Source organism: Sapajus apella, unplaced genomic scaffold, assembly GCF_009761245.1.
Source record: "Sapajus apella isolate SASKATOON/1434 unplaced genomic scaffold, GSC_monkey_1.0 scaffold88, whole genome shotgun sequence".
Lineage (NCBI taxonomy): Eukaryota > Metazoa > Chordata > Mammalia > Primates > Cebidae > Sapajus > Sapajus apella.
In genome coordinates this window covers 6,118,948-6,134,918 of record NW_022437028.1, presented here as the reverse complement: position 1 = coordinate 6,134,918, position 15,971 = coordinate 6,118,948, and the positions used below count along the sequence as shown (strand labels likewise).

The 15,971-nt window shown below is 50.9% G+C and overlaps 2 protein-coding genes across 7 annotated transcripts in view; one reads left to right on the top strand and one right to left on the bottom strand.

The window, feature by feature from the left end:
- Positions 1 to 15,971, bottom strand: part of LOC116534562 (NADPH--cytochrome P450 reductase) — a 104,109-nt gene that overhangs the window by 15,584 nt on the left and 72,554 nt on the right. For all 6 annotated transcript variants that reach the window (XM_032254999.1, XM_032255001.1, XM_032255000.1 and 3 more), the window contains one exon: positions 15,321 to 15,512. In XM_032254999.1, coding sequence (XP_032110890.1) covers positions 15,321 to 15,512 — 192 coding nt within the window. The remainder of the gene's footprint in view (positions 1 to 15,320; positions 15,513 to 15,971) is intronic.
- On the top strand, positions 4,579 to 5,157 carry LOC116534564 (prefoldin subunit 5). The gene has a single exon (XM_032255008.1). It carries the CDS (start codon positions 4,590 to 4,592, stop codon positions 5,052 to 5,054), a length of 465 nt encoding a protein of 154 aa, XP_032110899.1. The 5' UTR covers positions 4,579 to 4,589; the 3' UTR covers positions 5,055 to 5,157.

The following is a 15,971-nucleotide window of genomic DNA, read 5'->3' as shown; positions in this document are numbered from 1 at the left end:
CCAGGAAACTCCCTTCCCACCCAAGGCCCTGCTGCTGGGCCCAGGAAGTAGGGTTCACAGGCTCAGCATTAGGGGGCCCACGCTGGACTGCTCTGAACGGGCTCTATTCCACTGAAGGGCTTCAGACGTGGATTTGCACGGGGAGCCTGACTGATTATAGGTGGATTAGAAGGTGCATGAGACCTTCCTGGTGTCCAATCCAAATTCCTTCCTTTGGAAGCAGGAAATGCAGCGTGCAAGTCTGGGACCAGCGGGGCCGCCAGTGCCCAGGCCCGGCAGAGCCCCTCGCCACAGACAGGAGCAACAACCCTGGGAACGGCTGACCTTGCTGTTAACTCCAGGCAGCCGTATCTTCAGGCCTCCGGTGTGTCCCTGCCAGGAGGAAGTCCCCTGCACTCGAGTGATGGTGCGGGCGTCCCCTGGCCAAGGGGCATCAAGGCAGTCTGCCGCCAGGGACAGTGTCTGGAACTGACCTTCTCGGGGCGGGTTCCTCAGATGGAGACGAACACGTGCACCCCATGGCTCCTCACTTCCAGCTCCAGGACTTAAGGGGAAAGGAGGGTTGCGGCTCTCTCCCGGACACCAGCAGGGGCCAGCGGATGGAAAGTTCAGGCCTGCACATCCCCCGTTCCGTGCTGGTGGGGCAGTTGCCTGGGCCCGTGGCCTCAAAGTGCTCCTGGACACCCCAAAGTCCTCTCAGAATCTCCCCCAGCTCCTGCCTGCGTCTGTTCCCATGAGCCCGAGAACTCTGCAACATCTGGAGCCCCGGCAGGCAGGACTCCAGATGCCAGACTGAAGCCTCCCATGAGCCCCTGCGCTGGGCACACAGCCCTCCTCCTTCTGTATGGACCGAGGGAAGGAGAAAACCTTTCCAACCCCAACTTGGGTCTCCTTGGTAACTGTTTATATCAGAGCCCTTCTCCCCAGCCCTCCCCCTTTCCCATCTTTAAAAAAAAAAAAAAAAAAAGGAAGTCATGTCTGCGGAACAAAGCTCTCCGAGACTCTAGAAGGCAGCCTGCAGGTTGCTATGGCAGGGCTGCTCTCCATAAAGGAAGCCACGCTGATCCCGCTGCCAGGGCGCTGCACAATCACATTAAATTAGAGCTGGTCCCCGTCTTCCCCCACGCAAAAGAACTGCGGACAAACAGAGCCTAAGACACTGGGTCTGTGTCAGCAGGAAGCACGCTGTGTCTGTGAAACACACACCTGCCCTCCCATCGGGGCAGTCAGGGAAATGCCCGGCAAGGTGAGCGTCCATTCTCGAGGGAGATGATCCATCTTGGGGACCACCCTTCAGAGGTTCCTGAGTGCAAACAGCGCACCCGAAAGCCCAAGACTCGGTGGGGTGCGGTGGCTCGCGCCGGTAATCCTGGCACTTTGGGAGGCCAAGGCGCGTGGGGGCCGAGCTCAGGAGTTTGAAGCCAGCCTGGGCAACATGGCGAAACAGCTCGTCTCTACCAAAAATATACAAACTGGCCGGGTGTGCTGGTGTGCGCCTGTGGTCCCAGCCACTTGGGAGGCTGAGGTAGGAGGATCATGAGCCTGGGAGGTGAAGGCTGCAGTGAGCCATGACTGTGCCACGGCACTCCAACCTGGGTGGCAGTGAGACCCCCATCTCAAAAAAAACAGACAAACAAAACCAGAAACCTCAAGGCTCCAGCCACAGAGGTAGCAGCTGTCCCAGGCCTGGAGCCCAGAGACCATGTGACTCCAGAGCAGAGCACGAAAGGTTCCAATTAGGCCTCTCCACGCCTAAATTGGGAGCAGGAGTTTCTCTGGGTTCAGGCTCAGAAGTCAGCCGCAGTCCACCGCCTGGGGAGGACCAGGGAGGGTGGTGAAAAGCACTGAGTCACTCGAACCGAGATGAACCAAGATGTGCGGTTCCTTCTGCTCCAGTCCCAAGCAACGCTGAGCAGTGTTTCTGGAAACTGCAAATCCAGTTGGATTTTCTGCACAGTGGGCCCGGTTTCTCCTGAGACTGTCCCCTGCCCTTGGTGACACATGGGGAAGCTGCTTTGGACCAGCTCCCCTTCAGGGCCTAGCAGTCTAGTGCCAAGTTCTCCAGGCTCCAGGGTCACAGGTGCCCACGGTGAGAGAAGGGGTGGCAGCTGAGGCACAGATGGCAGCAGAGCTCGGGGCAGCCTGCTCGTGGCAGGATGGACAGTGGGCTCCGCTAGGCAGGCCCAGGGTTCTTGACCTTCAGAGCCCTGTGGCATGAGGCTAATGGTTTGAAACACCAGCCTTCGGTGAAAACAGAAAGAGGTTTTCCAGAGCTTAGATAGAAGCCAGCAGCTGTCTCTGCGGACAGGGACTCGGAGGAATACGTGGGGAGGGCAGCTGCGAGACAGCCGGCAGACGGGGAGGTGACAGTAGGTGTGAGGGGCCACAGGTCACAAACAAAACAGGGAAGGGCATGACTACTTACTGAGTGCCTACCGTATGCCAGCTAGCATTCAAGGAGCTATTTTATTTAATCCTCACCACCCCGTGCAGTGAGCAAGGGTTTCCATTCACCTTGACAGGACAGTAAGGCTGGGGGTTGGAGTGGTAATTCGACTCCAGGCTTGTGAAAGCTCCAGGCCCCAGTGGCCCTGCTCCCACAGCCAGGTGCACCTACCCCCACCCTATCCTGTCTCCAGTGTGTCCAGGCACGTTCAGGGAGCGCATCTCACGGCCCTTCCCAGGGATCCTGGGGCCCCGTCCTTAGGACTCTCTAGGGCCCTGGTAGGCGGCGGCTCCCTCATCCCCACCCTCTTATGTCTTCCATGTGTTCACCATGAGCAAATCTGTGAAGACCCGAGAGCCTGCTGTGCCAACACACGCGAAAGCCCTGGGCCGCTCTTCTGACCCCCTCAGCAGTGAGACCGAGCCAGGACTACGGCTACTTTTCCGGAGACAAAGAAGAGAAACTCAGGGTTATTCAGCCCCTCGGTGACAGTGGGAAAAGGCCACAACCTCAGACAGTAAGATGATCTGACATGGCACAAAGTGGCCCTGCTATTTTGTGAGCAATCAAAGGGGACGGAAAGGAGGGCTGGGCTGCAGTGGCCATGACAAGGGCCAGGGGTCCGAGGGAGAGCCTGGAACAAGAAGCCCCAGGCTGGAATCCCAGCTCTCACACCTAAGGTCGGCCGTGGCCGGCTCACTCACCTTCTTCTCAGATCAGCACTGCCATTTGTGAACTGGGGATAAAAACCTCACCTCTGGTGGGTGATGAGGGTCTCAGAATTATGTTTTCAAAAGCCGTGGCTCGGAGCCCTTTCTCTGATCTGTTGATACCTTCGGCATTTGCTCTCCACTCTCCAGCTGTGACGTGGGGCCCTGGTCAATTTCTGCAGGGCTGAGGCCAGCAGCCTCCTAACCCATCTTCCTGCTTCCAAGTCAGCTCCCTCCACTCCAGCTCAAATGGTGCTTCATGGGACCACCGCTCTCAAGACCCTGCCTCCTACAAAGCCTTCCCCAGCTCCCTGTTGGCGTGATACACATGTATTAATTTTTTACATCGATTTGTTAGTTTTTCTAGAGACAGGGTTTGCCCTGTTGCCCAGGCTGGGGTGCAGTGGTGTGACCACAGCTCATTGCAGCTTGAAACTCCTGGGCTCAAGCAATCCTCCCACCTCAGCCTCCCAAAGCACTGAGATGACAGGTCCACACCACCACGGCCAGTTGATTTTAAAATTTATTTTCAAGTTTTTGTAGAGACAAGGTCTTGCTATGTTGCCCAGGCTGGCCTCAGGTGACCCTCTCGCCTCGGCCTCCCAAGTAGCTGGGATTACAGGTGTAAGCCACCATGCCTGGCTCAAAACATCACTGTCGACAAACATGAAGTTTGCCCTGCCCCCATGGCTCCTTCGTGGAGGATACCTTTTAGTTTGTAATTAGTGGTAGGCGGGTAATCGCTGCCTACTTGGTATACTTTTGAGTTATAAGCAAATACAGAACACCTGTTTGTTAATAAGAATCACCTGTTAAGACAAAATAAATATGTGGATGAGAATCTGCTCGGGGCCTTCAGCCTGGAATGCTGTGAGCCCCTGGGGCTCTCAGCTCGGTGGGCTGCTGGTCCCTCCGGATGGATCTACCCTTTTGTCCCATCTGGGTGTCTGCCTCTCATTACCTTCAGCGCCTTGTGGGTGGGTCCTGACCAAGATGGTACTCGGTACATCACATTGTATACTTTAAACTTACATAATTTTAAATGTATGTATACAATTTTTATTTGTCAATTATGTCATTTTAAAGCTGGGAAAAGTAAAATTTACAAAGAAAGAAAAATGCTTAGGCTGGGCACAGTGGCTCACGTCTGTAATCCCAACACTTTGGGAAGCCCAGGCAGGTGGATCACTTGAGGTCAGGAGTTCGAGACCAGCCTGGCCAACGTGGTGAAACCCGCCTCTACTCAAAATACAAAAATTAGCTAGGCTTGGTGGCATGCACCTATAGTCCCAGCTACTCGGGAGGCTGAGGCAGGAGGATCACTGGGACCTAGGAGGCAGAGGTTGCAGTGAACAGAGATCGCACCACTGCACTCCAGCCTGGGCAACAGAGTGAGATTCCGTCAGAAAAAAAAAAAAGAGCTCCTTCCCAACATGGCGCAATCGATTAACATCACGGAGCTGAATCTGCCGCAGCTAGAAATGCTCAAAAACCAGCTGGACCAGGAAGTGGAGTTCTTGTCCACGTCCATTGCCCAGCTCAAAGTGGTACAGACCAAGTATGTGGAAGCCAAGGACTGTCTGAACGTGCTGAACAAGAGCAACGAGGGGAAAGAATTACTCGTCCCACTGACGAGTTCTATGTATGTCCCTGGGAAGCTGCATGATGTGGAGCACGTGCTCATCGATGTGGGAACTGGGTACTATGTAGAGAAGACAGCTGAGGATGCCAAGGACTTCTTCAAGAGGAAGATAGATTTTCTAACCAAGCAGATGGAGAAAATCCAACCAGCTCTCCAGGAGAAGCACGCCATGAAACAGGCTGTCGTGGAAATGATGAGCCAGAAGATTCAGCAGCTCACAGCCCTGGGGGCAGCTCAGGCTACTGCTAAGGCCTGAGAGTTTTTGCAGAAATGGGGCAGAGGGACACACTTTGGGCGTGGCTTCCTGGTGCTGGAAAGGGAAGGGTCTTGTGTTTAATGCCAATAAATGTGCCAGCTGGAAAAAAAAGAGTATTGTGATAAAAAAAAAAAAAAGAAAAAAAAGAAAAAAACAACTTAAAAAAAAAAAAAAAGAAAGAAAAGAAGAAAAGAAAAGAAAGAAAGAGAAAGAAAGAAAAAAGAGAGAGAAAAAAAGGAAAGAAAAAAAGAAAGAAAGAAAGAAAAAGAAAAAGAAAGAAAAAAAGATGCTTTGATAAATGTATATAATTTTTGTCATTTATACCTCAATAAAGCTGGGGAAAAAAACCCATACCCCTTGGAAGGTCCCAAGGCCCTCTAAGATGCTCTCCTGTGTCAGCTCCCTCCATGATCCAACTTCCTTGGTGGCTACAACTCTTTAAGACCTCTGATCCCCCATGACCCGTGATGCCCTTGGTGACCTGCGCCTGGGCTCTACAGGATGTGCCTTCCTCAGAGGAGCCCCGAGTGTCCTCGCCTCCCGGCCTCTGCACAGGCAGCTCTTCCCCAGCCTCCTACTCAGTCTCCCAAGCTCCTGTGGGGGCATCGCATCCCTGACACACCCGCAATGCGGTGGGGGGGTGCCCTTTCTCTGCATTCCCACCACCCCAGGGCCAGTAGAGCACGTGTCCCACTGTGCCATCAACAGCTCCCCCTCTGGCATCCCGACAGTGCTCAGTGAAGTCAGGAGGGCACATAACATGCGCTCTGCATGGCAGTTCCTGACTGCCCATGTCTGGAGTTTGAAGCACTTGTTAGAGTAACAGAAACCACCCCCATCTCATCAGGGACCAGGAAAGGAAGGAAAGGAGGCAAAGTCCCCTTGGAAGTCAGGTGGCAGCGGAAAACCCAGACCTGTGCTTGCAGGAGTGGCAGAAACATCCTGGCCCATGTCCTGGCCATTCTGACAGTAGCGGGAACACTGGGCCCTGTGGACCATCTACACGTGTAGCCACAGGCTTCCCTAATGCTTTCTTCCTTGAAAGTCTCATTTGTGTTTCTCTTTTCATGTTCAGTGGAGCCAAGGACCTCACTACAGAGAAAGTGACCCAGAACTGAATGTGGCAAGACCTCCGGATCCATTTCGCATCTGTCAGCACTCAGGAGATAAAAACAGACACATGTTGGGCCAGGCGCAGTGGCTCACGCCTGTAGTCCCAGCACTCTGGGAGGCCAAGGCGGGTGGATCACCTGAGGTCAGGAGTTCGAGACCAGCCTGGTCAACATGGTGAAATCCCGTCTCTACTAAAAATACAAAAATTAGCCGGGCGTGGTGGTACGTGCCTGTAATTCCAGCTACTCAAGAGGCTGAGGCAAGAGAATTGCCTGAACCTGGGAGGTGGAGGTTGCAGTGAGCCAAGATCGTGCCATTGCACTCCAGCTTAGGCAATGAGAGAAAAAACAAAAACAACAGACACGTGACGCCGGCAGCCCTGACCCCTGGCTGTCCTGGGCTTTCTGTCAAGAGCAGGCCCCAAAATGCAGGTCACTCAGGAAAATGAGATCTTCTGTGGCTTTTCAAAAGCAATCCCTAGGGAGATGTAATCAGGAAAATCCAGACTCTGGGAAACTGTATACAAATGACGTTTCAAGGAAGAAATGGGATGGAAGGGAAGCCTAAGAATGGAAAGTGACTTGATGTGTAAGTTAAATGGCAGGGACAGGAGTAAGACTGGCAGTTGCCAGAGGCTGACTGCCAGGCAGAGGAGAATGATTGCAAAGAGAGAGGAGAAGAACATTTCGGAGTGACAAAATGTTCTAGATCTTGATTGTGATGTTGATTACAGAATTGCATACGTCTGTCAAGACTCATGAAATTGTGCACTTAAAAAGGAAAATTTTGGCCCAGCGCCGTGGCTGACGCCTGTGATCCTAGCACTTTGGGAGGCTGAGGCAGGAGGACCACTTGAACTCAGATGTTCGAGACCACACAGGGCAATATAGTGAGACCTTGTCTCTACTAAAATTAAAAAGAAAAATTAGCCGAGTGTGATGGCACATGCCTGTAGTCCCAGCTACTCAGGAGGCTGAAACAAAAAGATCCCCTTGAGCCTGGGAGGTAGAGGCTGTAGTGAGCCCTGATTACACCACTGCACTCTGGCCTGGGTGACAGACACCCTGTCTCAAAAACGGGGGGGGGGGGCATTGTACTGTATGTAAATTATATCTTAATATAGCTGACCTCTCCCAATAGAAGATTTATTAATCAACTGCAGTGTACGGATCTTGTTTAGATCCTGAATTTTAAAAACTGTTAAAAAAAATAAAACACTGATCAATCAGGGAACTATGAATAAATGTTGCCTGGGTACCTAATGATGCAGAAGAATTACTGTTGACTTTCAAAGTCTGAGGATGGCATTATATTATGTTCAGAAAGGAGAATCCTTGAGTTTTACTTTTTTTATTTTTTGAGATAGTGTCAGTGTCTCACTCTTCACCCAGGCTGGAGTGCAGTGGCACAAACATGGCTCACTGCACCCTCAACCTCCTGGGCCCAAGTGATCCTCCCACCTCAGCCTTCTAAGTAACTGGGACCACCGGCATGTGCCACCACACTTGGCTAATGTTTGTGTTTTCTGTAGAGATGGGGTCTTGCTATGTTGTCCAGGCTGATCTCGAACACCTGACTTCAAGTGATCCTCCTGTCTCAGCTTCCCAAAGTGCTGGGATTACAGGCGTGAGCCACCGTGCCTGGCGAGTCCTTGAATTTTAGAGGACTGAAATATTTCCAGATGAAATATGACATCTGGGGATGGCATTAAAATAATCCAGGACTGGTGGGGCAAGGGGCGGATGGCCAGCGGAAAGAAACAGGATTGGCCAGGAGTGGGTAATTATGAAAACTGGGGCATGGGTCCACTCTCCTGCGCTCTACACTCCGGGGTGTGGAATGTTCCATAAGACGCTTTCTTTCTCTTTAATGCACTCTCGCATTTCAGGAGCAAAGCAGAGGTGCAGAGGGAGCTGCAGAACATCTCAGGGCCAGTGGGGGCAACAAGAGCACAGCAGCCTGAGCTGGCTGGAGGGTCAGGCAGCATGAATGCAGTGCATAGGCCCCAAGCAGAAGGGGGGCGCTGCTCAGCTGCCCCACAGCTGGTGGGCATCACCATCACGGGTGGGTCCAGTGTGACCAGATCCTCTTTTTTTTTTAAAAAAAAAGCTATAAGCCTGAGTTTTTGATATCGCCATACTTTTTTTTGAGTCTTACTCTGTCACCCAGGCTAGAGGGCAGTGGTGTGATCTCAGCTCACTGCAACCTCCGCCTCCTGGCTTCAAGCAATTCTCCCACCTCAGCCTCCCGAGAAGCTAGGATTACAGGCGCACACCACCATGCCTGGCTAATTTTTCTATTTTTTGTAGAGACGGGGTTTCACCATGTTGGTCAGGCTGGTCTCGAACTTCTGACCTCAGGTGATTTGCCAACCTTGGCCTCCCAAAGTGTGCGTGAACCACTGCATGGGGCCTGATGTTGCTACACTTTTTAATGTTCTAATTAAAATATTTTTTAAAAATACTGTGTGAGCCAAACCCAGCCTGGAGACCACGGGTTTCCCTAGAGGCACCCACACATACAGATTCAGCCTCTGTTAATTCAACAGCCACTCTCTGAGAAGCTTCCCTCCGACAGGCAGCCCTGCACTAATGGGACGTTCTCTGCTCTACGGGAGGCTAAAATACAAAGTCCATCACTGAGGGGGTGTGCTGCCGGGCACAGAGAGCCCATGGGAGCCCTGGATCCTATGGGACTTCAGAACCTACACAGTGCATGATCCCAGCACTTTGCGGGACTGAGGCAGGAGGACTGCCCAGTCAGGGCAATAGATCAAGACCCTGTCTTTAAAAAAAAAAAAAAAAGCCAGGCATGGTGGCATGTGCCTGTCATCCCAGCTACTCAGGAGGCTAAGCATTCCCTGGGGCTCCCTGAGGGCAAGAGCTGCCCTGTGTGAAATACTCTGTCCAGAAGTGCAACCTGAGTGAGTGGGAGTGGATGTGAAAGAGTCATTCATTATTATTTCTTTTTTTTTAGACAGGGTCTTGCTCTGTCGCCTAGGCTGGAGTGCAGTGGCGCAATCTCAGCGCACTGCAGCCTTGGCTTTCCAGGCTCAGGTGGTCCTCCCACCTCAGCCTCCGGAGTAACCGGGACTACAAGAGTACGCTACCATGCCTGGCTAATGTTTGTATTTTTTTGCAGAGACAGGGTTTCGTTATGTTGCCAGGCTGATCTCGAACTCCTGGGCTCAAAGCGATCCACTGGCCTCGGCCTTCTAAAGTGTGGGGATTACAGGTGAGAGCCACCACACCCGGCAGAAAGGGCCATTTATTAGCATTACTATTATGATTATTATTAAAAAGAACCTGCTGCTCATAACCATGCCTCTCTAACAAGTCTTTAATTGCTATTGCAAAAGTCCAAAAGACCTCCCCTAGAGGGATAAAACAATGTTTATGGAATGGAAGGCTCAATACTGTAGGATGTCAACTCTTCCCATATTAATTTACAGATTCAATCCAATTCCATCAAAAAATCCCACCAGGTTTTTTTAAAAAAATGTGTTTGGCCTGGTGCAGTAGCTCACACCTGTAATCCCAGCATTTTGGGAGGCCAAGGCAGGTGGATCACTTGAGGTCAGGAGTTTGAGACCAACCTGGCCAACATGGCAAAACCCCGTCTCTACTAAAAATACAAAAATTAGCTGGGCATCGTGGTGGGCGCTTGTAATCCCAGCTACTTCGGAGGCTGAGGCAGGAGAATCGCTTGAGCACTGGAGGTGGAGGTTGTGGTGAACCAATATTGTGCCATTGCACTCCAGCCTGGGTAACAGGGCGAGACCCTGTCTCTAAAACAAAATAAATAAATACCAATTCTAGAAGCTGCTAGAAATCATGGTGAGAATTCCTGATATAGTCCTGGGCCACATACCTTCCCCACACTAAGCCCTATGACTCCCCACAGCTCTGTGCTAAAAGGTAGAGGCTGGAAGGACTTTGGAGCAGAGGGCCCGAGATAGGAAGGGCAAAGAAATCACCTGTGCTCACTGAAATACAGGTAGCCAGGGACATTGATGTGGGATTTAAAGGAGGAGGTCTAGCCCCGAGGCCCAGCTGTTATCAGCTAGGTGACCTTTCTGAGCCTTAGTTTTCTCCTATTTTTTATAGAGACAGGGTCTTGCTATGTTGCCAAAGCACGTCTAGAACTCCTTGGCTTAAGCAATCCTCCTGCCTTGACCTCCCAAAGAGCTGGGATCACAAGCGTGAACCACTACACCCAAGCTCCTACTTTGTAAAATAATATCTACAGGCTGAACGTCCGTAATCTAAAAATCTGAAATCTCAAAAACTTTTTGAGCACCAACATGATCTTCAAAGGGAAGAATCATTGGAGCATTTCAGATTTTCAGATTAGAAATGCTCAGCCTGTGAGTAGAATACAAACATCTAAAGTCCAATATCCAAAACACTTCTGGCCCCAAGCACTTCAGACAAGGAATACTCTCCTCATAGGTAAATTAATACCATCGTTTTTTTTTTTTTGTTTATTGTAGAGATGGGGGTCTTCCTATGTTGCTCAGGCTGGTCTTGAACTCTTGGCTCAAGTGATGTTTATGCCTCAGCCTCCCAAAGCACTGGGATTACAGGTGTGAGCCACCATGCCAGGCCTATTAACATTATCTTGGGAGACTGAAAGCAGCATAGCAAAGTGGAGAAAATATGGCTTGTGGAGTTTGCAGACTTCATTCAAAAGCCAACTCTGCTGCTACTTGGAAGTTAGGTGGCCTTGAGCAAACTCCTCAATCCCTGGTGCCTCGGTTTCTTCATGTGCAAAATGGGCTGTTAATGTCTTCATGGAAGGGCTCTTGTAAGACTGGAGATGGTATTAATAAAAATAATGACACACGGCCAGGAGTGGTGGCTCACGCCTGTAATCCCAGTGCTTTGGGAGGCCGAGGCAGGTGGATTGCTTGAGCCCAGGAGCTTCAGGCCAGCCTGGGCAACATGATGAGGCTCCTATTTGTACCAAAAATACAAAAATTAGCCAAGCGTGCTGAGGCGCGCCTGTTGTCCCAGCTACTTGGGAGGCCAAAGTGGGAGGATCTCTTGAGCCTAGGAGGCAGAGATTGCAGTGAGCCGAGATCATGCCAGCATATTCCAGCCTGAATGACAGAGTGAGACCCTGCCTCAAAAAATAAAAATAATAAATAATAATCCATAACATCTGAGAGCCTACTACGCAGCAGGAACTGGGCAAAGAGCTCTATGATGGAGGAACTCAGCTTTCACAGCGTTATGAGGTCAGTACTATTACTACCTCCAATTTACAGCTGGGGACAAAGACTTGGAAAGACTGTTACCTGGCCAATGTCACATGGCTAATGTGGCAAAGTCAGGACTCAACCTTAGCCACCCAACTTCAGGGTCCAGAATTTAGCCCTGGTACTAGAAATATTTCTCTCGTACAGTGTCCAGGTAAAACCCCTGGCCACAGCGTATGCAGCGTGATTTAATGAGGGAAGAGAAAAGACTCTGGACAGGGCAGTCCTCCATACACATACGGCTAGAAGATCATGATTAGGTGGAGAGAATAGAGTTTCAGCATCCTGGCAAAGAGAAACAGTGAGAATCAACAAAATATAAGTGCTTTGGGATCCCACAACTCCAGCAGTCTACACATTCTATTTCAAGTTCATCTTGTGAGGCCAGAGAGGTGACGGTGAGAACACATGAGCTGAGAGAAAAACGCTGCCTCCCTTGGTGGCAGCTCCCCACGATCCCAGGACCCACCCACATCCTCACTCAGGGTGGAGCGGTTTTACAGATAAGGGCCAGTTCAGAAGCTGGGTCCTGGACCCTGATCTCTTTATCTTGCGTACTATGCTTTTTTATCAAAAGTACTATCCCACACCAGGAATGCCAGCCCCAGACGGGATGGGCTGGATGCCAGCTGATCTGCCCTTCCTATCTCGGGCCCTCTGCTCCAAAGTCCTTCCAGCCTCTACCTTTAAGAACCTGCCCAACACCCCTCCTGCAGGACATGGTCTGAGCCTCGCACCAGAGGGAATTCCTTGTCTTGGAGAGCTGGCGGATCCTGTATCTCCAGCCTGGCCCTGCAACATCCCAGCCACCTGGCCCTGGGCACATCCCATAACGTCTCTGAGAGGAGAAATGAGGCAATCCACGCTGCCTAATGCATGGCGCTGTTGCAAGGAGGTCCTGATTAGACAATGTAGGTTAAAGCAGTTCACAAAGAATTTCTAAAAAGAACAGTGGCCAGGCGTGGTGGCTCACACCTGTAATCCCAGCACTTTGGGAGGCCAAGGCAAGTGGCTCACTTGAGGTCAGGAGTTCGAGACCAGCCTGGACAACATGGTGAAACCCCATCTTTACTAAAAATACAAAAATTAGCCAGGCATGGTGGTGGATGCCTGTAGTCCCAGCTACTCATGAGGCTGAGGCACGAGAATATTCGCCTGAACCCAGGAGGCAGAGGCTGCAGTGAGCTGAGATTGTGCCACTGCACTCCAGCCTGGGTAACAAGAATGAAAGTCTGCCTCAAAAAAAAAAAAAGTATGTTGCAACACGCTCATTTTCCAGCTGCTTTAATGTAAGTGCCAGCTCTGTGGTCCTTATCACACCCATCACAGTGCCTGGCACAAAACACAATCAAGGCTAACACCACACAGCTCCTATCCCCCAGGGGCAGTGCTGGCGAGTTTATCAACTCTTCCTCATTCATTACAAAAGCCCCACGAGATTGGGACTACTGCCTCCATTTAGCAGATGAGGAAACTGCGGCGGAAAAGAGGTTAAGGCGGAAAGAGGTTAAGGTCTCTCGCAGGTTTCACCCAGCACTAGAGTGTAAGCCTGATGAAGACAGCATTCATGTGTTTTCTTCATGGCCCCGGCCACAAATCTTAAGACAGTGTCTGGGAAACTGTAGGTAGGGCCTCAGGAAATATTTGTTCAGTGAGTCAGTGATGGAGATAAGATTGAACCCAGTTGTTTTTTTTAAGAAGGAATCTCGCTCTGTCTCCCAGGCTGGAGTGGGAGACAATCTTCACTCCGCCTCCTGGGTTCAAGTGATTCTCCTGCCTCAGCCTCCCTAGTAGCTGGGATTACAGGCGTGCACCACACCCTACTAGCTTTTGTATTTTCAATAGAGACGGAGTTTCGCCATGTTGGCCAGGCTGGTCTCGAACTCCTGACCTCAAGTGATTCACCCACCTTGGCCTCCCACAGTGCTGGAATTACAGGCGTGAGCTACTGTGCCTGGCCCTGAACCCAGTTTTTAAAAATGTAAAACTAATTCCTTGGCCATGGTACAAGAACTGTGTTGCATGAATATCTGCTTTCATGTGTGAAGGCTGTACCTGTGACCATGCTTGGAAGAGGGCATCAGGACTTGATGTGGACTGCATGCTTTACCGTGCTCAGCCCTGGAGAATGACTTTTCCATGTCACTTGTTCTCGCCAAGACAGCCACAGCCTTGGACTGGAACTGACGTGACAGACAGCCCCCACGGGTGTCAGCACAAGCCCAGGGTGGTCCCGGGGTACAAGCTACGGCTGCAGCTGGGACTGGGTCCCCTGCAGACAGAGAGAATCAACGGGGTTGTGGTCTGAGAACGGCTCCCAATCCTGCCCCTTGCCAAATCTAGGGAGTCTCTGAAGGCAGCAGGCCTGTGCCCCTGGAGCTCCCTCAGCACAGACCTGACTTGGCAAGGTCCCCACTCAAACCTGGCTTTGGGCATCTGGAGTCTGCGATTGAGCTGAGAGTAACCTCAAGAAAGTGATTCTGGCTGCAGGACCCTCAAGTCTGGAGAATGACATTTCCATGTGGCTTATGGAAATCAATCTTGGAGAGACAGGGATGAAGTCACTTAGGCAGACCTTCTGTATCATTTTGTACATATATGTACATACCAGCTGTACTATTATTTCATGTTTTTCTTTTAACTAGTCCATCTTTTTCACTTATTCTTAAAAGGAAGCTTCATGAAAGGTTTAAAAGAGCAAAAAAATAAGGCCTGTCCAAGATTTTGTGCCCATTAGCACACAGCCTTCCAGGTGGCCACAGCCTTAGAAGACTTTAAAATGCCAGTTCTAGGTTGGGTACACTGGCTCATGCCTGTAATCCCAGCACTTTGGGAGATCAGGTGGGTGGATCACTTGAGTCCAAGTGTTCAAGAGTCAAGGAGTTCAAGACTAGCCTGGGCAACACGGTGAATCCCTGTCTCTCTAAAACATAAATAAATAAATACAAAAATTAACTGGACGTGGTGGCTCACACCTGTAATCCCAGCACTTTGGGAGGTCAGGAATTCGAGACCAGCCTGACCAACATGGAGAAACACCCTCTCTACTAAAAATACAAAATTAGCCAGGCATGTTGGCGCATGTCTGTAATCCCAGCTACTTGGGAGGCTGAGGCAGGAGAATCGCTTGAACCCCAGAGGCGGAGGTTGCGGTGAGCTGAGATGGCGCCATTGCACTCCAGCCTGGGTAACAAAAATGAAACTCCATCTCAAAAAAAAAAAGAAAAAGAAAAAAAAAAAAAAAAAACAAAAAAAACACGAAAATTAGCCGGGTGTGGTGGCGGGCACCTGTAATCTCAGCTACTCTGGAGGCTGAGGTTGCAGTGAGCTGAGATCACGCCACTGCACTCCAGCCTAGACAGAAGACCAAGACTCTATCTCAAAAAAAAAAAAAAAAAAAAAAATTAGCTGGGCATGGTGCACACCTTTAGTCCCAGCAACTCGGAGGCTGAGTTAGGAAGACTGCCCAAGCCTGAGAGGTGGAGATTGCAGAGAACCTGATCGTGCCACTGCCACTGCACTCCAGCCTGGGCAATACGGTGAGACCATGTCTCTTAAAAAAAAGAAAAGGTTCCAGCTCTAGCGCTGCTGTTGCTTGCTGATGGCCTTGGCAGGCCCATTAACATCCTTGAGCCTCCAGTTCTTTATCTGTAAACTGGTGTCATTCTCGGAATGCCTTCTGTGAAGGTCAAATAAACAGCAGATAGAGAAGGCTCTCAGAAAACCCGCAAAAGAGATTATTAAGGGAGAGCTGAAGCGCAATCTAGCAAGAAGGCAAAACCCAAGAGTTGCCCCAAAATGCTACAAGGAACCTTGCCTCTTTCAGCCTGCGGTCCACGTGCAGGACACTGCCTGGAATGGTGACAGAAGAGGGATTGAGAGGAGGCACTTACAATGTCTGAATTTTGGTGAACTCAGGGACTTCTTCTTTTTTCTTTCTAAAGAGGAACCAGTAGGTTAGGAGAGCCACGATGAGTGAAAACAGAATCATGTCTGTCATGCTGAAAAGAGACACTTCTTCGGCCACTGCCTCGGACACAGTGGAGCTGGTGTCCATGTTGGAGTCCCCCATGTTGATCATGAAACTGTCAGGAGAGAGACACAGCAGATGTCAGCAAGGGGGAGCAGGGTGCCCCTAAGGCTGGCTGGGGTGGCCACCTGAATGCTGGGCCACATGCCCCTGGGGCTGGGTAGGAGGAGGGGCTCACACAGCCAGGTTCCTGCCAAGACAGCCACAGCCTTGGACTGGAGCTGATACAACAGACAGCCCCCAGTGGTGTCAGCACCAGCCCAGGGTGGTCCTGGGGTGCAATCTAAGGCTGCAGCTGGGACTGAATCCCCTGCAGAGAGAGTGACAGCCACTGACTTTCAGTATGCTGGAACACCCTCCAGTCCCACAAGGACGCTGCACAGGGTGGGGGCGGGGGTCCATGAGAGAGGGGACCACTTTGCAGCAAACCCTTTCCTCAGCTGTGTGGCTGGCTGGGGGTGCCCCAAACCCTGCATGTTCCAAAACCAGTCCTGGCCCTTGAGTGGCTCCTGAT

Excerpts from the sequence above, each read along its gene's own strand:
- LOC116534564 (XM_032255008.1), top strand. The coding sequence starts at position 4,590 with ATGGCGCAATCGATTAACATCACGGAGCTGAATCTGCCGCAGCTAGAA.